Source organism: Zophobas morio, unplaced genomic scaffold, assembly GCF_036711695.1.
Source record: "Zophobas morio isolate AGI-343-1 ecotype UQ-CSIRO unplaced genomic scaffold, CSIRO_AGI_Zmor_V1 ptg000012l, whole genome shotgun sequence".
NCBI lineage: Eukaryota > Metazoa > Arthropoda > Insecta > Coleoptera > Tenebrionidae > Zophobas > Zophobas morio.
This window is the reverse complement of record NW_026972117.1, coordinates 20,633,428-20,658,049: the sequence shown is the minus strand read 5'-3', so window position 1 is coordinate 20,658,049 and position 24,622 is coordinate 20,633,428. Positions and strand designations below refer to the sequence as shown.

Genomic DNA, 24,622 nt, shown 5'->3' with positions numbered 1-24,622 from the left:
CTGAAAACAATATGCTCGTTACGAACTCACGAAATAGGCGCTGAGTAAAAACGAGTTTTACGGGTAAGGAGGCATTTTTGGCACATCAATGGGTGGCACATGGTGGCACTGGATTTGGAAACATTACTTTAGCTCAGATCCGATCTACAAGAATTATATTTCAGCTGTTAATCTGTTAATATGTTACAATAAATGCTCAACTGTAGAACATTGATTACCACACGTTTAACGTTTCGACAGAAAATACTTTTAATGGGGTTTTACGCGCATATGAAAAGTTACAATAACCATATTCTACCTAATAAATTAGTCCTTTATTGCGTAATGACTGTTATCGTAATGACGACAAAAATTTTCCGCCATATTTTTTGTTGCCTTATTCTCTGCGAGTTTAATGCTTTTCCGAAGTTTGATAACATTGTGATTCTAGCATTTCAACCTCTAATTTTAAACAGTGTTATTGTTATACAATTGTATATATCTACAGTAAATATTTTACTTTCCAAGTAGTGGTATTGGTGTTTCTTCATCGTTTTCCTTTAACCTGTTTCGTAAGAGATTGCTTTCATCTCTCGACCTTTCAAGACCTTTAGAGTGTGACAAAATAGATCTCCTGTTTACGTAGGTCTGTCTGTCTGCCTGTCTGTGCAATCATCCCCACCAATAATTGACGATGTCGATTTAAATTTAGTTTGTAGTAAATCATACTCCTATTTAAATTTTATAAAATAACATACTCTTGTATTTGTGATTCATGAATCCGCCTTGATTCTTTATCCTAGGCATTCAGATTTTCGCATCCAATTTTTTCTGCCTTTTTGTGTTTGCTGTTCCTATTTTACAAATTAAGCAAAATGTTCTTTTTATATCTATTAATTATACATAATTGAATTTTTCTACGATCAGTGTTTACAAAATTTTCGTTGTCAGCAAGTGTTATTCGCTTAATAATAGACAACATTTTTGTGGTGTGAAGGATAAATGTTTTTAAAAAAGAAATTAATTTTAAATGTGGTGAATCTGTCGAGACATTTTGAAATTTTTGTGCCAACGGAGTCTAAAAAATAAAAAGAAGGAATTATTAATAAACAATAGAAAAATTAATTATAAACAAAGTCAAGGTAGATTCATAAAACACCAGTACATGAGTATGTTGTTTTATGAACTTTAAATGGACTTGTTAGTATTTTTTCATGCACACGGAACTTCTAAAATACATATAAAAATTTGATGACAATCGGTGCAGTAGTTTCGGAGACTATATGTCTGATAATCACAGAGAGATTGAAATGGAAGACCTATTTGTTTCCACTCCAAAAACTTGACGTAATTTCAGACATTTTTCTTAGTAAATCTTGCTTTAAATTTCTATTGTGACATGTTTCTATATTTGCGGTATTCATGTTTTATTATCGTGTTATTATAAGAAAACTGCAAATTTTACAATTTTTACTGGAATTTACGAAACATTGTGATCAAAATTTATTTATTTATTCACTCCTTCTAGAAGATGCAACGTTCTTTGCTAGTGAATCAATTAATTTTATTGATTAACTAATCGAATTGGTTTGTTTAATTTTCCCAAAATTCTGGGAACACCGTTCTGTTTTTATTTTCCGACTGTAAGCTAAGGAAATATTGTCATTTCGATCAAATCATCTCCACTAACAATTGATGACGTGAACTAAAATTTTTGCATAGTAAGTCATATTTAAATTTTGTACAATAACATACGCTTGTATTTGTGGTTTATAAATCCGCCTTGATTTTTAATCCTTGGTTTCCACATTTTCCTGTTTGCCATTGCTATACTGCCAATAAAGTAAATATATTCTATTCAAATCAATCATACATAAATCGATTTTTCTAAGTACCTAAACTTAATTATCGAAAACATTTTTGTGGTGTGAAAGATGAATCTTTTTAAAAAAGATATTAATTTAAGTGCTGAATCTCTCGAGACATTTTTGTGTTAACGAAACCCTGTAGAGTTTCCATTAAAATAAAGAATTATTTTTACAGTGGGCTAGGTTACCAAATCTTTCTCAAAATTTTGTGAAGTAAATCCTGTATAAAATGTACAAAATAATGTGCTTCTTTATGTGTGATTTGTTAAAAAATTGGTCTAAACTTATTCAGATAGAACTTCCCTCAATCAAGTACAATCATACAAATGCAGCTTCCAAAATTTATGAAATTTGATTCTGCATTTTTATCTTAGCAAGGACACATCAGTTTGAATAGGTGAAATGTAATACCAATAATAAAAGTACTGTATTGTCGAATTTTTGGGAAAACAGAATGAATCGTTCTTAATCAAAAAAAAGTTCTGGCCCGTGATTGATCCTCAGACCGCCCGTCTGCGAAGGTTCGTAGTATATGTCTAAAGAACAAAACGGTTTAAATAATGAGAAAATTTAGTAATACTAATAGTAAACAAAATCCAGATAGATTCATATACCACAGAGTACAGGAGTATGTTATTTTATAATACGTATAAAATTTGACGACAATCAGTCCAGTAGTTTCAGAGATATCTGTCTAATAAAAATCGACACAGACGGATACGAGAGACCTATTTTTCCCACTTTTAAGGGTGATAAATTGTTAAATACAATTCATCCGTTCGTTGCCTCCAAATAATTGAAGTAATCTCAGACATTTTTGTCAAATCATGCTTTAAATTTCTGGGTTTATAAGTAAAATAATCTCCGAAACTACTGAACTAGTTAACCAAAATTTGATGACGCCCGCTCAATTTTCTTTTAGTAAACACTATTTATATTTTATAAAATTACATACACCTATGCTTGTGGTTTACGATTCCGCCTTGTTTTTTTACCCTAGGCAGAAAAACAAGCTTTAAAAGCATTTCTAGAAAAAACGGATGGTGTGCTATTTAATTTCTTACAGTGCTACTGGTAAATAAAAAAAATCGTAGACTCATAGTTTTGCATACTATATTAAAAAGTCGTATCAATATCAATTCAGGCTATTTATTTGATAGTTTATGATATGACTTCGCTTCGTAGCAAGATTGTGAGAATCCTGGCGCCCAATTTTAAAAATCCACCAAACCTATTTTAAAATATGCTTAAACATGTTTAGAAGAAGACAAAGCATCTATTTCCTGGTGTTCTCTAATAAGGTTAATTTACACTAACGTTAACGAATTAGTTAATTATTCTAAATACATCATTAAGACTGTATCCGCTGATGCAAAGTAAATTTATTTACATGTAAAATATACAGGCTTAAGGTCGCACAAATTGGAAACAAATACAATAATACCTGTAGGGTTAATTCTCCTCCTCACATATCCCAGTAATTCGACAATAATTCCCGTGTTATGCGAACGTTCTAACTTTAGAACGAGTTCGGAATCGCTTAATTACATCACCCGCTAACTGGAACCGACCCAAATGAATTTATTAAATGGTAAATTTACTCATTAGGTAATAGGCCATATCTAACTATCCTTTTGATAAACGGAAATGAGTGGGAACGAGGAATATTAAGCTATGCCAGCGATTAGTAGATTCGCATCTTGTAATCCTTACGCATCGTAAAACAATATGTCTCGAGCGGTGATACCCCAGAAGAATAATCTAATAAAGCCCTTGGGAGTCAGCACGTTTCTCATTTTATGAAAGCTGACTCAAACTCATGAGGGGACCCAAAACACAGCAAACACAATCCTGTCATCGTGATGAAATCATCAGCAAGCAGAACCGGTCGATACTTTTTATTTGTAGCTTTTCCAGTTTTTCTTATTCCAAAACCGTTCCGTTCACACATTTAGCTTCCATTTGGTAGTGTTCACATAAATCAAGTCGACAGTAAATTTTGCCACCATGACCGCAACTGTAATTACTTGACCATGCTCTAGTCCGTCGTCCAAATTCCAAGAAACCGCGAACCAACAAAAACCATCATATCAACTCTCAACTAGAGGTAATAATAAAAGTCAGACTGTCATCTGCTTAATATCTAAGTACCGTACAAGTGCAGTGACCTTAATGCCCTCCTAGAACGGAGCTTGATTGAGCCTACAGCAAGCATCCACTGAAAGTGTAAAGGCTCTGCGGTAAGGCAATATTTCGACGTCTTGTAGGTGTTCCAGGATATGATTCACCAGTCGCGATTTTGCGGTCAGGTTTTATTCTTCTTTTTCCGGTTTTCAAGATATTCCTCCGGGATTCTCACGAAAATTAGATCATGCCCGGTTAAATTCCTCTCTCCCTTACATCAATAATAAAACTTCCGCGCAGTAAATTATCAACGACGGGTCGGAATTAATTTTCACGGTCGGCAGAAGGTCAAAGTTGGGTGTTTTCACTGAAAATTATCATTCTTTCGGTTTCGACATCAGAGACTTGACATCGATTGTCGTAGGAGATTTCTGGGTCATCAGGCTGCGACCGTGATTCCGAGAGATTTTCAAAATCCAGCTTTCTAAAAATGGCCAAAGCTGAGTTTTCACTTAATTGACCGCGAGAGATAACTGAAATGGCGAAACAAAGAGGTGTTGTCGAAAGAAAGTCACGAACAGTGTTGTATTGTTGGTCATTTGGGTGAAAACTCGCTTTGGCCAACAGGTATTTAATTATTTTGCGGTAAGGAGAGGCACGTGGAAGGGTACACGGTGGTCTAGTTAAAACAAGGCACGCTTGATTATTTGCGGCTGGGTAGAAATCTGTTTTGTCGGAGATCCGGAAATATTTGCGACTTTTTTTTACATTTTTTAAGGTCTGACAACAAGGGCGTATTTGAATTGCGGTCACGGTCTTTTACCGCAAAGTATTCACAGCGGATTTTTCTGTATAAATTTGCGTTAATAGCGGAGTCATTGTTGTGGGAGTCGGTGGGTTTTATTTCGTTTATCTAATTAATCAGTTAGTTGAGGTTATTTGATTTTTGGCACGGCTTTACAGAGAAACTGTGTATCATGTTTGGAAGGAGATTTGTTAAATTATGACATGTGTGGTGGAATTTTTATGAAAATTTATTTATAATGATTTTTTTCGAATGTAAGGACGACAAAATTGCATATTACTTTCTAAATGAACAATAAGCACGATTTACACACAAGAATATTAATTAACGACAGGAACTTGATGTTATCGATTCTTTTACGGCTTTAACTTTGACTGTTGACCAGTGTTGCTACTGAGAAATGGTCTCTGCTATCAGATTACTCCAAAGTCAATTTTAAAGTGTTGTTGTTTAAATAAATTGATGTTTTTGTGCTTTCAAAATGATAGTCCCTATACGAATACAATTATACAAGTCAAAAACCATAGTACCTTGGTGGAAGACAAAGGGTGAACAGGGGTGGATTTGCTTTATTCTGCAGTTAATTTAACTGAGCTATCTGTAAGGGTCGCGTGCACTAGTACAATATTAACTTGTTCGTGTTTGTAGGTCAGTATGCACTTTGCTTTCAACATCATGAAATTATTTTGTCTTAATAGTGAAACTCAAACCCTGAAATTCACGCAGATGTTAAAGTGGCACGTGTTGTCTGCCAAGGATAAAGCTGCAGATCCCTCTAGAAGGTTATTCGACCATTGTTGGCCCGAATGACACCAGCAGGGCCATAAAATTTTATTAGTATACAAAATGTCTTTACAATACAGTGTGTTTAATCGACAATTTAACCCCGGATTAAACTACTCAGATTGAGAACACTCGTAAATAAAATTCTGAATGGTTTGGTATTTTTAAATGTACTCACCGTCAAACATAAATAAAAAGGGTTTTTATAGGCCTCGCGTTTGGGTATCGTCTGTTGTCAAATTTTATGTGGATGGTAAAACGCTGACCAACCCCAGCAACAATGTATTTATTATGGTCTTAATGAGAAAACGGTAGACAAAAAATCGTGGATTGGTGGAAATCTGTAAATACAATTATCTGTTAAATTAAATATTAAAAAAATGTATTTCATTATGATCTGTTGACTGGGCCAAGGACTGGGCCGCCTGTGAAACCATGCGAATCTGCTAAACCAGATTTAAATACATAGCTAAAAGCTCGGGCTTTGTTGATCACTTTTTTGTAAAAAAAAATCAGAATTACAAGTGTTAACTCTCTGCAAATTTAAATAAAATTAAAAAAAAAAAGGAAAGTGGGAATAGTCCTTGTACTGTAATTACGTTAGAAGAAATATTATTTTACGTGTATGCTCGCCAATTTGAGACTCCTAGGTCATACAGTCACGGAAAGATATGCTAAAATCAGTTGATAAACCCGAGTTTTGACCTCATATGAAGTTACTGTACGAAATAAATCCATTAGGGATTGTTAGCAATAATTTCGACGATATCGATTGTTTTGTCATAGGTCAAAACCTTTGTGTGTTTTAGATAAGCTTCCGGGTTAATTGGTATTTTATAATTTGTACATACACATTTGTATAGTTTTCAAATCTCCGGCGCGAGAGTCCGCATTGCGGTTCGAAGCATTCGATTTCTTGAAGTTTTTACTTCTTCGAGCAAATTTTTAGAGCGGATATTCGATCCGTGTAGTTTGGAGACACCAGTTTATAGGAAGATGTCATTTGGGAGTTAAAAAACGGCCTCTTTTCAAACTCAATGAGACATAAACTCCAAAACGACACAAAATTCGGAACTGAGGTTTAAAGTACTGGATTCCTTGAAGCTTTCTAGTACTTCGAGCAAATTTTCAGACCGAATACTCGATCCGTGTGGTGTGGAGAGACAAATTTATAGGAAGATGTCATTTTAGAGTTAAAAAATCTCCTTTTTTCAAATTCTCTGGGACATAACTCCAAAACGGCGCAAAACTCTCAATTGGGGTTTGAAGCACTGCAGTCACTGAAGCTTTCTAGTTCTTCGAGAAAATTGTCAGACCGGATACTCAATCCGCGTGGTTTTGAGAGGCCAATATATAGGAAGGTGTCATTTGAATATTAGAAAACAGCCTTTTTTTTTAACTCATGACTCAATGAGACATAACTCCAAAACGGCATAAAATTCCATATTGGGGTTTGAAGCACTGGATTCATTGAAACTTTCTACTTCGTCGAGCACATTTTCAGATCGAATACTCCACCCCTGTGGTTTGCAGAGGCCTGTATATGTATAAGGGAGGTGTCATTTGAGATTTAAAAAACGAACTTTTTTTGAAACTCAATGAGAAGTAACTCCTAAATGGCAGAAAATTCGGAACTGAGGTTTAAAGTGCTGGATTTCTTGAAGTTTTCTAGTTCTTCGAGCAAATTTTTAGACCGAATACTCGATTAATGTGGTATGGAGAGACCAATTAATTGGAAGGTGTCATTTGAGTATTAAAAACAGCCTTTTTTCAAACTCAATGAGACATAAATCCAAAACGGCACAAAATTCGGAATTAAGGTTTAAAGTACTGGATTCCTTGAAGCTTTCTAGTACTTCGAGCAAATTTTCAGACCAGATACTCAATCCGTGTGGTGTGGAGAGACACATTTTTAGGAAGATGTCATTTGAGAGATAAAAAATCTCCTTTTTTCAAATTTACTGGGACATAACTCCAAAACGGCGCAAAACTCCCAATTGGGGTTTGAAGCACTGCAGTCACTGAAACTTTCTAGTTCTTCGAGAAAAGTTTCACACCGGATACTCAATCCGCGTGGTTTTGAGAGGCTAATATATAGGAAGGTGTCATTTGAATATTAGAAAACAGGCTTTTTTTTAACTCATTACTCAATGAGACATAACTGCAAAACGGCATAAAATTTCACATTGGGGTTTGAAGCATTGGATTTATTGAAACTTTCTACTTCATCGAGCACATTTTCAGATCGAATACTCCACCCGTGTGATTTGGAGAGGCCTGTATATAAGGAAGGTGTCATTTGAGATTTAAAAAACGAACTTTTTTTGAAACTCAATGAGAAGTAACTCCTAAACGGCAGAAAATTCGGAACTGAGTTTTAAAGTGCTGGATTTGTTGAAGTCTTCTAGTTCTTCGAGCAAATTTTTAGAACGAATACTCGATTAATGTGGTATGGAGAGACCAATTAATAGGAATGTGTCATTTGAGTATTAAAAACAGCCTTTTTTCAAACTCAATGAGACATAAACCCAAAACGGCACAAAATTCGGAACTGAGGTTTAAAGTACTGGTTTCCTTGAAGCTTTCTACTACTTCGAGCAAATTCTCAGACCGGATACTCGATTTGTGTGGTTTCAAGAGACCAATTTGTAGGAAGGGTCATTTGAGATTTAAAAACGGCCTTTTTACAAACTCAACGAGACATAACTTCAAAATGACACAATGTTCCGTATTGGGATTTGAAGCACTGGATTTTTTGAAACTTTCTAGTTCTTAGAATAAATATTCAGACCGGATACACGATCCGTGTAGTATGGAAAGACTAATATACATATAGCAAGGTGTCATTTGAGAATTAAAAATCAGCTTTTTTTCAAACTCAACGAGACATAGCTCCAAAACGGCATTAAATTCGGAATTGAGGTTTGAAGTACTGGATTCTTTGAAGCTTTCTGGTTTTACGAGCAAATTTTCAGACCGGATCCATATGGTATAGTATAGGAAGATGTGATTTTAGAGTTAAAAAACAGCCTTTTTTTCAAACTTTGCCATCAAAATAACTTTAAAACGGCACAAAATTCCGCTTTGGCGTCTGAAGCATCGGTTTCCTTGAAGCGTTCAAATTCTACTAGCAAATTTTCAAACTAGATGCTTGATTCATTCATAATGGAGAGACCAATATATAGGAAGGATGTTATTTGAGGGTTAAAAAGTAGCCTTAATAGAAATTTTTTAGTTAGAAAAGATGTTTTGCTAGAAATAGGAACATCTGTTCCTTGTTAGTTAAATCTATCTCTTAAAAAACGAAATTGGTCATCACTCATCAGTATTCAGCTAATGTTCAAATAAAGTCACTTTTCATTTTTTCTATATCCTTTTTTTGTTTGTTTTGACGTACAAAGGATCAATAATGAATACATTGCGAAATTGATCTGAAAATATCGTAAAATTAAATCTGTACTAAAAATTTCTTAATAGTAAACGCTTTCTGTTGGCATAGTGCTTACGTAATAAAGATTATGATCTTGAGTTATTTTCACATTTTTTATAAGTTTATGTTTTACCAAGACTTTTGTTAATTAATGTCATGAACAGTTTGTTCAGTCAGTGATAATTTTACAATTAATAATCCACAATTTTTTTTTTAAATTGACTGATCTTATCTAAACTCAAAAAATGTTTGAGGACAGTGTTGTCTTTAACAAAATATTGCCATGTTTGCTTTAAGTTGCTCGAAGGTAAAGTTTAACCTGCAAATATGTACCTTATTTACAATTCTTATCTTGAAAAACTAAGAGTGAATCGTGGGGATTATTGGAAGGTGCGGTTTCTCCCAAGCCATTTATTTATAAAACGATAAACCTAAAATTGCCGAAAACCAACTAACGAAAAAAATCGTTACGAATATAACGTCATTTGATATGGTTAGCAATCGCAACTAGACCTTAAAAATGACCAACTTAACTCGAGGCCAGTAATTTTTTTCAGCTCTCTAAAAAATATATCCTCCACGTGATACTCAACCATCACGAAAATAACTGCCTTTTGATGCACCCAGAAATAACCGCCCCAGTTCTCCCGCAAATTTTGATGGATGAACAAAAGTGGATCACGGTTAGTTCAAACTGAACTAGATCAGACCGAACATAATTACCATGAACTGTCATATTTGAGTGAAATACACTCCAGAATCGATACCATGAAACATTCCTGAACCGTCTTATTAATATCGTTCGCAGCGAGGGAGAATTCTATTATTATTGACACAGTTCGGTATGGAAATTCCAACGTCTTGGTTTGAGCATGCACCGGTATTCAATCGATACGGTTAAACCACTTCCGATTTTTGATGACATTTAGTTTGCGCTTTATCGTGTTTAATTGCTTGAATCATCCGAGATGTCTCCATTCTTATCGGGGTACCACCGGATGGCACGTGACGTCACGCTGTCGTGTCATAATTGATGTCACAGAGCGGATACAACCAACACAATGGATTTTTTTACTGATTTATCAGATGACCCTTTTAATACCGAGGAATTGATATGTAGGAATTTGTTATTGACGGACCTTTTAAAGGTGAATGTCTGTATACTACGTGCGCAAGGTGCATTATTTTGCAAAATCGACCATGTAGCAGCCAGTCTCAAAATTTTACCGTTATGATCATTACTTTAATCGACGGGGTGTCTGTACTTGCACTACTCTCTAGCGATGTTTTGAAGCACTAGATGAGATTTGTTTTTGTTGCTGCCAACTAAATAGGAAATGTTTTGCAATTATTAACAGTGGTACTAAAGTTGTATTGCGTGTGTCGAATTTCGGCTGACACGGTTTCATAAGCTAAATATTGGAAAGAAAATTATCCATTCTGAAAATAATTACTCGACGTTTTATGTCCACTTGATGATACGTGACACTGCAGCAGTCAATTTTCACCTGCAAAATTGTATCAGTTCTCTATCAATATAATGCGCACTAAAAATTCCGGGATGAAGATCAAGTGGAGAGTGGAATGTCCGCCCGGAAAATTACAAAAGACCACCATCTAATTTTTAATTGAGATAATTATCGCTCTTTCAAAATAGGTTCAAGGATGTTCGTGTTCGCATGTGATGTCGGACGTATTGCTTGTTGTAAAGTTTAATGGCAAGCGCTTTTATCAGTCGATTTGCAGACTTTTAAATTAATTGCCCATTACATGTATTAATGTGTTTTCTATGCGAATTTTTATAGCAACCCTCCCTGGCAACAAGAGTCTGTGCTCCAAATCCGATTTATATGAGGGTGGCATTCCTGTACCACCACTTGACTTTAATTGGATAACTAAAACAGGGAGGTTGAAAGCTCCAGAGACAAGGGGTGGCCGATTGGAACGTGGACTAATTAAACGGCTTTTATTGCCTCTTAACTAAATTGGACCGTGAAACACCGGCACAGATTGCTAATTAAATAAGAGTTTTCGATAGGGGTGCGGATTAAGTACGCATTCGTCTTGTTTAAAAATGATGGTCGGAGCTGGAGTTCTATTTGCGTAAAAGTCAATTTTTGTTGGACTTGCGTACAAGTTAATAATTCACATGTGTGGACAATTTCGAGACATTTCTGTGTCTCGGGGGGTCTAGATGTGGTGTAAATATCCTACCAAATTTTATAACGGTTCATCGGTAGATCATTACCCACGATAATCGCTATAAATAACGAAAAATCTTTATTACCAATCACTTATTATAATTATTATTTACGTAAAAACTAGTTTGGTGGTTACGTAATCCGTTCGAAAGCACCTGTAAAACAACTTTTGCTTTTCGGATCTGTACCTAAAGTGAGATTAGCGTTGGTTATCACTCGGTTAAGTAAAAATAAACTTTACTATTGGGGATCCACCCACTGCGATTTTTTTTAGAGTGGAACGAGCGACAAATGAATGTCGGTGTGAGATCTCTCGCGGAGGCCGGAAGGATCTATAGTAAGCGTAGCTTTAGTGCAGTCATTGAAGTGATTTTTGCTGTAGTACGATGACCTAACTACTTTTCTTTCGACAAATGAAATCCTGAAATTGTCGTTAACAATGGTGTTAGAACAAAAGAAATTCTCTTGAAACTGGGGCAATTACACCGGTACGAACTCATTACTTATTTGTTGCAGACAGCGGTTTTGAATTACTTTTTTTAGTATCAAAAGTAATATTCAGTCGTCGTTTCGTTTATTCGCAGTCCGCTAACGCAGCAATTACATAAGTCTAACCTCTTACCGGTCGGTTTATCCTTGTTTATGTTTACATATTAATGAACTTTTTAAGTTCTCGGATATTTGAAAGTTTGGCTGTTTCGATAAGGACCCCAATTAGTCCAATAGCTCCGAATTATAGACTTCGTGTACAGTTACGTATTATGTTTTGAAATAATGAATCAGCAATTTACGAAAATAGACGAGTCGTAGTCGAGGTTTGCATCGTGTGTCATGCCAACCAGGATTACAAAAGCCGACTATAGCTAATACATTATTCACAAGGATATGGTTTTAGAGAGATTAATACTAAAAGGTTTAAGATGAAATGTATATTAGACATTAAAATATATTTGCATGTTTTTAACATTAATCTGTGGTTGTGAATTCAAGTCATACCTTTCTGTTAAAGCCTCACTATATGTGGTATGTCATTGCATTGGAAAACCTACCTTCATAAATACAAATCAAATCTGTGATAATTGTTTCTACAACACGTATTATGTGTGTCAAACACATTGCATAATGTAGTTCGGCGACGTCCATGAAGTTCTTCCGTAAATGCAAAAATAAATAAAACCGAATATATAATTGAAAATTTCCGTTCACTACCAAAGATCCACGAATACCGCAATTTATCAAAAAAAAATTTTTTTGTCAATTAGTAATAGATATAATAAACGAAATTCCTCTCTAATAATAATATTTTCGGTACACTACCATATGTATGTTGTGTTAGGCACGTAAATGAAACAGATAATTGGTTTAAAATCCGAACATACAGTAATTATAAACCTCTATGGATTTTCACCCTCATAACATAATTTTATATCTCGTCAGGGTTACATGCAGACTTTAAATTGGACCAGCTGCTGTTCCCGTATGTTTTATGGCTGTTAAATTAATTTTTATTGAAAGATATATGCACACGTGAGTTTACTGAAACGTAGGCAACCAATAATATCCTATTGTAACATGAGCAAACGAAACAAAGACTTGTTCATTGTTTGAGAACAGGTCAGTTATTGACAAATTTTACAGTTTTAATCAATTTCTAGTTCAAGTTTTTGGCATCCGTAATCGCTTTTACGTTACTCCATTAATTTGAGTGAATTATTCTCGAATAAGTATCAGTTCTATGATTTCTACTTATCGAGCATAAGCTGCGATCGAGTCCATCGGGCGACTTGCTACTCTCATGTTTTCTCGACGTTTCATGACCCCAAAAAACATGACGAAAAAACAGTTGTCCGGTTTCCGTCTGTCAGTCCGGACTTTTATTAGACAAATAATCTCCGAAACTACTGACAAAAAATTGTCTGCTCATCATCACCAACAGTGGAATGACGTCTTCTGTAAATTTTGCAATAGTAAATGTCATTTAAATTTTATAAAATAACGTTCTCCTCCATTTGTGGTTTATGACTCAGTGTTCAGTTTTTACCTTAGAAATCCACATTTTTGGAAAAAAAATCTTGCGTTTTAAGGTTATCGGAAGCATGGTAAATGTTTAATCACAATTTATTCGTTCATGTCAGGAATTGGTGATGTCATGTCATATTACAATTTTGTAGAATAATTTTTTTAAAATGTTAAAAACTAACATTGTGGTTTATGAATCCGTGCTGAATTTTTATACGCGACAGTGGTTGTGTAGATATAACACTTTTTCGATTTCTCCATTTTTTGATATTTCAGTTTTGGGATTTACGTTTTTTGTTTTTCGTTTTCGATTTATCAGTTTCTCGAATTCCAATTTTTCGATTCTCCAATTTCTTGATTCTTCAAATTTTCCATTTCTGAATTTCTTCATTTTACGATTTCTTCTTTTTCTGTTTTTTCATTTTACGATTGTTCAATTTTCCAATGTTTGACGTTTCTAAATCTTCAGTTTTATGATTTAATCGCTTTTTTGATTTTCCTATTTCTCGATTTCTCAACTTTTCAATTCTTCAATTTTTCAGCTTTTCAATTCTTCAATTGTTCGATTTTTCAGGTTTTTTGATTTTTCAATTTTTCAATTCTTGAATTTTTCTTCAATTTATTATTTAATTTTTCGATATCTCAGTTTTGGGGTTTTTCAATATTTCGGTTTTCAATTTTCGAGTTTTCGATTTCCAGATTTTTTTACTTTTTTCGATGTTTCAGATTTTTAATTTTTCAATCTTTCGCTTTTTCGACTTATTGATTTACTCGATTTCCCGATTTTTCAATGTTTCAATTTCGAGTTTCCCAATTTTTTTTTGATGTTTCAGTTTTGAATTTTTGAATTTTGTTTTTTCAGTATATGTTTCGATTCTTCAGTTTTTCGATGTTTAAATTTTAGATTTTTCAATTTTTCGGTTTTTTGATGTTCCGATTTCTCGATATTTTAATTTTACAATTTCTAAAATTGTAGCTTCTTCGATTTCTCGATCTATCCATTTTTCGATTTATCGGTTTTTCAATTTTTCGATCTTTCAAATTTTTAATGTTTGAATTTTTCGATCTTTCCACTTTTCGATTTTCTTAGATTTTTCGGTTTTTCAATTTTTCGATCTTTAAAATTTTTGATTTTTCGATTATCTTAACTTTTTCAAATCTTCCGTTTTTAACTTTCCGATTTTTCGGTGTTGGCCTACTTTGATTACTCAATTTTTCGATGTTTCAGTTTTTGAATTGTTCGATTTTGAGGCTTTTCAACTTTTCAGTTTTTCGACTTTCAATTTTTGAATTTTTCGATGTTTCCATTTTTCGCTTTCTCGGTTTTAGATTTTTCGGTTTTTCAATTTTTCGATCTTTAAAATTTTTGATTTTTCGATTATCTTAAGTTTTTCAAATCTTCCGTTTTTAACTTTCCGATTTTTCGGTTTTGGCCTACTTCGATTACTAAATTTTTCGATATTTCAATTTTGGGATTTTCAGTTTTTTATTCTTCAGATGTTCGATTTTTTAATTTTCCACTTTTTCGAGTTTAAATTTTTCGATTCTTCAAATTTTCGACTCTTGAGTTTTTCGTTTTTTAAATTGTTGGATTTTTCAAGTTTTGACGTTTTTAAATTTTCAATTTTTTGATTTTTCAATTTCTCGGTTTACGGATTTTTTTGATTTTTTCTTTTCTTGATTTCTCGAGTTTTCAGTATTTCGATTTTTCAATTTTTTCAGGTTTTATGTTTTTCATTTTTTCGCTTCTTCAATTTTTCTTCCGTTTTTTATTTAATTTTCCGATGTGTATTTCAGTTTTGGAATTGTTTAATATGTACAAATTTCGATTTTCAATTTTTCGACTTTTGGATTTCCAGATTTTTAATTTTTCGATTTCTCGATTTTTCAATTTTTCAATTTGGAATTTCTCAATTTTTTTGTTTCATTTGTGAATTGTACTATTTTGTTTTTTCAATATCGGTTATGGCTTTAGTTTTTAAAATTGTAGCTTATTCGATTTATTGATTTTTTCGATTTTTCAGTTCTTCGAAATTTTACTTTTTCGAACTTTAAATTTTAGGTGTTCAGTGTTTTGATGTTTGGATTTCTCCATCGTTCCATTTCTCGACTTCTCGTTTTAGATTTTTCGAATATTTTAAATTTTTCAAATCTTCCGTTTTTAACTTTTCTATTTTTCGGTTTTGGCCTACTTCGACTGCTCAATTTTTCGATGTTTCCATTTGGCGATCTTTTGATGTTTCGATTTCTCGATTTTTCCGTTTTTTAAATTTTCGGTTTTTCCATTTTTTAATTTTTAAACAATTTTTCAATTTTTCGATATTGCGTCTTGGATTTTTCAATGTGTCAGTCGTTGAATTTTTCGATTTCTCGGTTTTTCGAGTTCCTAATCTTTCGATGTTTCGATTTTTTAGTTTTTCGGTTTCTGATTTTTCGTCATTTCAATTTTGAGATTATTCAAATTCTTGATTTTTCAATTTTTGCGATTTTTTAAATTTTGTATTTTTGATTTATGTATCGATTTTCTGATTGTTTGACTTTTTGATTTTACAGTGGTTCAATTTTTCAGTTTTTCAATTTTTTAAATTTTGAATTTTTCAATTTCTCGATTTTTCAGTCTTTTAATTTTTTGAGACTTCTAGTTTTCAATTTTTCGGTTTTTCGTGTTTCAATTTTTCGATTTTCTGAATTTTACATTTTTCAGTTTTTCAATTTTCGATTTGACGATTTTTTGAAGTTTCGATTTCTTGACATCTCAGTTAAGTTTAATTTCTGTTTTTGGATATTTTAATTTTACGATTTTTTTATGTTATTCATGCTAATGGTTTTGCGGGATTTATTGAACGGCACTTTAGGATTGAGCGAACTTCTGTCAAAATAACTTTCGACCAATTTTTTACAAAAGATCACGAACATATTTTTAAAAATGTATAAGAGTCGCATAATTTTCCAATGACATAACTCGAGGTTTTTAGTTTTTCGACAACATTGTTGAGAAACACACTATTATTGCCCAACTCACCATGAACACAGAATGTATTAATTTCATGCTGCGCTTATTATTGCACATTTTTAAGAATTATTAAATATTTATTCACGGAATTCTTCGCATGAAAATTCTATAAATTACTGTAATATCTTATCCGCGTTGTGTGTATTTGTTTTAAATAATCCCTAGTCGATTGATAAAAGTCGCCACTTTGTTTCAATATATACCCACGTCCTTCAACCTCTTGTGTCTCGACTTCGTTAAAAGATTAAATTTTGTTTCAGTTTCGGGAAAAGAACTGGAGGCAGCGCCCGCCGTCAAAACGTTTGCTTCGTGCTGGAACCGTCAGAGATGATTGTCGTAAGTACTAAAAATAATAACAAAATAATTGACTACACTTTCTTGCACCTAATAATTACTATTTTGTCGACGTGAACCGGAGCGTTCTCTCGTTTCTAAATTATTATATCATTTCCTTCCTCAATTGGCTAATTAGTAGAATAATTCGCAACTTCGATACTGCGAACATTGTTTCTGCCAATTACAACCGTGTTGAGTAATCCACATTTGTAGCACTTATTGTTTACTACGAGAAGAAAAGACGAAGTGCATGCCTTATCACTTTTGCCGAGAAGAATGTGACCGTGGCGCCAACTATGTGATATGAAAAACCGAGTGATTCAACACCACGGAAGTGGCATTTTTTACACTTTGTGATATTTGATGATTTCATTGTTTTGTAGTGTACAGCGATTTTTGGTCTAAGCTCCTCCCGTTTTACCTTTGCTCCGCCCACAAACTATTCACGTTTAGTCGTTCGAATTGACCGTCGATATACCCACGGGAAAACATGACTCCCGTTTATTATTTTAAGCTACCCACCACTTCAACATGTCTGCAAAGATGAAGTGTCCACTCGTGTTCATTGTTGGTTGTCTGCCTTCCACTTGTCTCATTTTCCCCCTCTCACGAGTGTTATTGTCAATGGGCAATTACGCCGATGCAATTTTGACGTTTACGTTTCTCTTATTTGCGATTATTTTGAGTAAAAACGACGTTTGTTAGCACGACCTCGCTTTATTCGCACCTTCAGCTTGCTTGTAAATGGAAAAAGTCAATAGGAATTCTTTAGCTAGGGATTCTGGCTGCGAGCCAACGGCTTTGTGAATCCTTATAGTTTCTTTTTCTTGAGCAAGTTGGATTTAAGTCTGAAATATCGCATTAATTTGTCTTGATTTGTTTTCTTTGAAGGAATGCGGCGGACTGGCGGAGAAACTGGAGATGTTTCTGGTTTTACAAGTTGTTTTCTGAAGAAACTATGTTCTGTTTTGTTTTTAATAACTTGGTGTTGGCTGAGGATAATCTTATGGGATCATAAAATTTCATTATGGTTGTTTTGAGTCATCTGGAGAGTCATATAATATATTGCTGTTTGTTTGGTAATTTGTGCGGTTGTAAATATAAACAATTAGACAAACTCGATTAGCATTTGGTTTTTGTGACATCTTGTGACACATTGATCGCTCGTTTTTTACTAATTTTAACTGGTGGCTGTCTATTACTTGCGTTTACACTGAGAAACTAAAGTATGGGTGGTTCAATCTGATTATAGTGAGGTGTACTGTGTACAGAATGATAAACCGTCAATAAATTTGTGTATTCATCCATTCCAAAAAATTGGTGACATCACCGTGAAATAGGATTGTCATATATTCCGAGAAAAAGAAAAAACTACATTCAATCAAATTTTTCAATTAATTTCCAAAAATTCAAACAGATTTCTTTGAAGTTTTAGTAAATCACGAGACATTCGAACATTTAAAAATACGACCTGACATGCTATATTTATTATTGATATTACGTTGTGTGGTTTATTTATTGATTTCTTTGGAATTAATTTCGCTGAATTTCCGAGATTATTATCGTCGGTACACTGTACTTACCCAGACGTTACAAAAATATATCACGAGCAAACATTGGAAAGTAGTATTGGGATAGAGGCTATCAGACGAACGGCCAATTTCGTGATTTCTCGACGTTTCATATTACCTAGAGTATGAAAAAATCAGTCTCCCGTTTCCGTCTGGCGTCGTTGGCGAGTTTATCAAACAAAAGATCTTCGAAACTACTAGACTGATTGTGTGAAATATTATATATCGTGTAGATACTAAAACGTTAACCAAAATCCAAAATTTTCCTGATCTCCCCACCAATAATTTGGTGACGCCATCTCAAAAATTTACAAACAAAAAAAAACGAAATTGTCTAAAAATACTTTACCATTTAATTGGGAAACTGTAAAACCGAATATTTACGCTCTGCGTTAAGATTGTCGTCAGCATGGTAAATCACTAATCAAATTTGTCTCTTGATCCCTTCCAAAGACTAGTTGACGTCATGTTAAAATTTTGTATAATAATCCCCATGTAAAATGTACACAATTGTCTTATCATCCCCACCAATAATTTTTTGACGTCAAAACAACATTTTACGCAGTACGCGACATTCAAATTTTATAGAACATTATATACGAGCACTTGTGGTTTATGACTCCATCTTAATTTTGTTTATTATTGTTAGTTCTTATTGTTTAATTCTTCTTCGACTTTAGATTTATACGACTAACTGTCACAGCGATTATAAAATAATTCCGGCGCAACTTCTCTTGACTCAACTAGCTGAATGAATCCGTTCCCCAAAGGTGGACTCTATTTAAACAGTACGCGGTCCTTCTGGAAACCCTACGTTACCGCTTCTAGACTTCCCCGGAATCCCCATTCGCGATTTCCATTTCTAGGCGTTTTTTAGCGCTCCGTCGCTCAGTCGCATTGAGGACGAATCATCACCGGCGTAAGACCAGAGAGTTCTCGACGGCCATAGGCGTCGTACCGAGGCGACGTAAGCATGTATTTCGTAACAATATAATAAGAGGTTGAACAAGCGAGTTTGGTGAGGTCCAATTCTTCTTTTTACTTCCCAAGCCTAAGCGAAGGAAGTATTGTAATAGACTCCAGCGGATGAATGGTTACTTTTATGTTTTCTCGACTTTCATGATCCTAGAATGTAAAAAAAGTGATCTCCCGTGTCCCTCTCTGTGTCTTGTGTGTCAATTTTTATTAGACAGATAATCTTCGAAATTACCGGACTAATTGTCGCGCAGACGGTACAACTGTAACTGTAACTAAAAATTGACTAATTATCCTCACCCCGAGTGGAATGACATCATCATGGCAAATCGTTAATCAAAGCTTTTTCTCGTTTTTTTGAAAGAGACAATTTATTCTATTGGTTAAAAATAAAGAACGAAATATAGTACTATTGTTATTAGTATTAGACTGCATCCTTCCAAATTGATATACGTGTCTTTGCAAAAATGTTGATGACGTCATCATATGGTTTTGTAATGAAAAAACTCATTGGAAACAAACGCATAGCACACTTTTTTACATTTACTTTAACGTCTTTATTTTAACTTACTTAAAGTTTGTCATAAAAAAATAAAAGTCAAAAAATCAAATTTTGTAATTTTCGAAAAATTTGGATTTGTTGGGACGAGGGAAGTTCTGTCGAAATAACCTTCGACCAATTTCTTTTGACCACATTTTTTCGAAAATGTAACAATACCGTAATGTCATATCCGCTTATATTTAATAATAAAAAAATGATTATTATAATAAGCGAAAATAATATTCGGACCGTTTTGTTCCATTATCACAAAACACAAAATCAATGAAATTTAATTTTCTTTTAACTATTTCATTCTATTTTCTTTTAAGTATTTCATTCTTTGATTTGTTAACCTAAACAGTCGAAGTTAAGCATGTACTGAGAATACATTTTTTCCCGCTGGTTATCTGCTTTAAATGTGCGGACCACGTTCCCTTTACTTAGCCGTACTTTAACAGTTTAGAGATTAAGTTTATTTTTACTTCTAGGGGTTATCACAAAAAGATCTCAAAATAAAATTTTATAATTTTTCGAAGCAATTGTTCAGGGTTTTTATGAATGATTATTCTAAGGGCGTAGTTGGCTATCGATTTAAAAAATCTCGCTTCGCTGAAATTATACCTCAGTATGACAGTTCTCACTTGTCATTAATGTCATGTGTAACCTGTCATTTAAAGTCATCGCTTTTATTGTTTTAACGTTTTACAAGTGTGAATTAGAGTAATTCTCGTTGATCCAAGCTCAAAACAATAAAATAGTCAACCGTGAAAACCGTGAAAATGGTTTATTCTGTTGAACATGGTATTTTCATTGTTATGTCTCATTATCGTAATGCAATGGGACATGTAACCGCTTGTAAGCAAGAATATCTGACCAAACTGGCAGTGTCCACAAAGGGAAATCTCCTGGAAAACCTTCAGTATCTGAGGAAGTTGTTGATTTGAGACGACTTGAGCACAGTCCGTGAACATCTTTGAGAATATTGTCTCCGCAGTCAGAAGTTGGTGTTGCAACATGAAATTGAACAATGGGTCCACCAAAGTATTGACGAAAGGATGTTACAGAACATTTTTGAAATTAAAAATAGAGTGAACATTTTCAATTTATTGTGATGTTTAACCGCAATAAATTTGTTTAATGAATTAGTTTTATTTTTGATGAAGATATATACCATTTAGGCAACCAGTTATACAGATGCGTGTGTCCTTGGGAATTTAGTAAAGTTCAAAACTGATAGGCGGCACGTTTCCCTGACCTACTTCGACTCTATAATCATTTATAGAAAACCTTATTTGTTCGACTGCACTTTCGGGTAGTTGGTAGTTTTGTTTAAATAACTTTGGACCAATTTCTTAGATTGGCTTATACAGCGTGACTCAAAAAATTTTAGTTTGTTAATCCTTTTACAACATGAAAGTCCGAAACCATTTATTATTAATGAAAAGGAATTTTTATCAAAAAACATGTCATGTCTGTGTTTTATATTAAAAAAATTACATATATTGTATACTGTATGCATAAAAACATTACTATAGTGAACCAAGAGCTATAAGGTTATATGGCCATCATAAAATCATCCCATTGTGTCGAACTTAAGTTGTTTACAATAGAAAAGGTTTTAGGGTCGTAAATAACGAGTCCACTACAGCTCGACCGGCTCTTGCGGTTTCGTTCAGGGGCGGCTTTCACTAAATACGAAAATCGACCACTCCACTATTTCTTTGCTACCTGCAGCCGCTGAGGGTTCCGAAATAACCACTCGCTTTGAAAGCCGGCCCTGTTAAATATGAGCAAGAAATGTTTAGAAGATGATTTATTGCCAACCGGTAAGCTTAGTGCGAACCACACAAAGGGGGTATTTATTTGCGGTCAACTAATTTTATGATGGCCATATAACCTTATACCTCTTGGTTCACTATACTTAATTATGACCTGACCTGACTGTATTATTTATTGTCTCTAATAAACAAATTCTAAACGTTTCTGTGAATAAATAAAAACCAAAAAGTACATCCTTAAAATAGTTGTATTTTGTGAAACAAAAATTAAAAATATATATTTTTTTTATCTACAAAAATTGCATACTGGGCTATTTTGTTGGGACTATTTTGAGGGATCACGTAAAATATTCTGTTCCCTCTATTATGAAAAACTCGCTTTAATTTAACTTACAAAAGTTGTCATAACAAAAAATAAAATGTGCAAAACCAAGTTTTACAATTTATCTCACAAACTAGATTTGTTTGATTGTACTTCAGGGACGAGGAACTTCTGTTAAAACAACTTCGGGCTAATTGTTCTCTTGTTGAATAGCGTCTGGTGTAAATACAACAACCCAGACGACATATGTTTTGCCCCGGCCTACACTTTCCCAGCTGTTTCCACTAGTGAATTCACTGAATTCAAGGGTTTCACAGGTTTCCACCTTTACCTCTGCCACTTCGTCATCTGAATATTCAACAACAAACTCAGTAGTAGAAATCTATTATGAAACACAACCTACAGCCAACTCCAAATCACAACGATCTTGTCCTCATGAAGAATTCACAGCATACGGCGCTAAGCAATCTGTCGCCATCAGAATATCATCTCCGAATCCGTGACGCAATTTTGTGGAGGCGGCTCGTTCAAACACTCATGAAGACATCACATGCGTCATCGATTCCACTGTACCGCAATGACGCCCATCACCTTGAGTGGGCAGCGATTATCAATACGGCAGTCGAAATGCTTCTTTCGACGTTTTCACCCACTTACCAACTCTCACTATCGACGATATTGTGTAACGAATTTATGTGAGAGTTCATCAAGAGAAGGAAATTACGGCATCGATAAAACGAAGTTTGATGAGACAATTTCATCGTTGGCTGATAAAATCCATACATTTACCTGTATACAAAAATCCTTTTGTTCGACACGACGGCCAATTACCGTGCAATCCGCGCCACCGGCCCAGTTGTTTGCCAAGGGGGCGGCGTCGCTTAGCAACCCATGATGAACTGCCGGTAACCTTCGACCTTTTGTTCTACATAACATGAATACGACCTGTTTGAATTGGACTTTTTGCGAAGAGGGCGAGATGCGTGGGGTGTGAGGGATTGCGTAATCGGGGAGAATGACAAGTAGTAGCGAGATTGTGTGGAAATCCAATAAAAAAAAGGTTTTGGGGGAAGCAGTTAAGAAAGAATGGTCAGAAACGGCAGTGAGAAGAATTTTATTCGCACTAGGAGCAATGGAGGGACTAACTTTTTAAGAACTTTTTGGTTTGTCTTTAATGCTTCTAGTTTTGATTTTTGTGCATTTTCTGCACCATTATCTCTTAATATTGTCTACTTATAATAATCCCACCAACGAGATTTTCCACACGTACTGTCTCTCAAGGCGTTAGTCAAGAAATCACGTCTGCCAAACTTTGTAGCCCCGACTACACCACCTACGACATAATCTTCGGGTATAGAACAGATTAAACTTTGAACTGTTTTGTTACACAGTTCTTGCATCCGCGTGATCCGAGAGTTAAAATTTATACCTAGATTTTCCGCTTTTCTTTGGATTTAATAAGTATTTTTTACGTTTTGTTACAATGTTAATATCATAACATGTATTATTATTATATTATTCACAACTTTCAGTGTATTGTTCTTGTACTCAAATCTCAACATCTCTCAACACATTCAAAGCTAGAATTAAATTAAACTTGATGTTTCGGACCGTCCGAACCCTTTATGTGAACCTTAATCTGATTCAGACGGACTATATATCAGATTTATCAATCTATTCTTCTTTGCATTTCGTATGTAACGCTGACGTGTGTCTGGGTTTGATTGGATTACGAAATTTCGGCTTCTTTCCCAGTTTGAGCTTCTCATGTTCTCGTTGACGAAGACACGTTCCAGCGATTTATGAAAATTCTAATTTTTTCAAGGATTCGGGTAATAGTTGGCTGCTGTTGATGGCAGGGCAATCGCTTCCATTGACGATAAATACATAATCGGGGTAGGATTTTCTGTCTACAAGACATGCGCCCCAATCACCATTGACGTAACCATTCAATTGATTCTTCGAGTGATAAAAGTTAAGCCTACATTCTGCGTTCCGTCGAAATAACGTTTAACCCTTTCCGCAGCAATCCAGCGGTATTGACCTCAATATCGACAAGACCTGGAACTGTTTTCTTAAGTATCTCAAAGCTTCCTTTTTGTTAATTTTTATTAGACAGATTCAATCAAAACTTTGTAGTAAAAGTCTTCTAATAAAGCGTTGCAGCCAAAATGTTAAGCTACTTGAGCTTCGAGTTTGTAAAATCTTCAGTCGAAGCTTGGTTGTAGCCTAGGGCTGAACACGACTGTATCCTCTCAGTGTTGTACTCTACAGTAAGAGACCTGTTCGGTAATTATTTTATCAAAATTTGTTTTCTTTCTTTATAACTTGAATGTTATTCAGAAAATTAGCTACTTAAAAAAATGTGAAAGTAGGTAGAAACCTTCATCCATGATTCATTTTTCTGAATACAATCCTGAATTTTGCCCAATTTTATATTATAATTTATAAAACGACATCGGTTATTTGTGTAGGTTCGATGAAAATATGCTGGTAAGGTCGTTCGACCATTATCGTTGTTGGACCAAATGACACTAATAGTACCATATTTTTTTTGGTACACAAAAATAGTGTCTTTCCAGTATTTTTAATATGGTAAAATCTTCGAGGTCTTCTTGAACCAGTTAACTCTCGACGAGGTCGTCCAGATTCTTTTATTATCGCGATAATGTATTTTTTGTTACCACAAACTTCATCTTCATTGGTATCTTGGCTTGGGTTCTTTCCGAGTTGCTTTTTATCCCTTTCGGTAATAAGAGAATTATCATCGTTTTTTTTTTTTTTTGTTGAGTACGGTCATGTCTGTTAAAAAATTTGATTATAAATTGGTTCGAACTTTCCATTTCTTTGAAATGACAGTAAAGTAATTAGAAGTTT

At 34.2% G+C, this 24,622-nt stretch overlaps 1 protein-coding gene across 12 annotated transcripts in view; it reads left to right on the top strand.

The window, feature by feature from the left end:
• The window catches only part of LOC135127983 (rap guanine nucleotide exchange factor 2), a 140,095-nt gene that overhangs the window by 75,088 nt on the left and 40,385 nt on the right, over window positions 1-24,622 (top strand). For all 12 annotated transcript variants that reach the window (XM_064054728.1, XM_064054736.1, XM_064054735.1 and 9 more), the window contains one exon: window positions 16,483-16,558. In XM_064054728.1, the coding sequence (XP_063910798.1) occupies window positions 16,483-16,558 (76 nt within the window). The remainder of the gene's footprint in view (window positions 1-16,482; window positions 16,559-24,622) is intronic.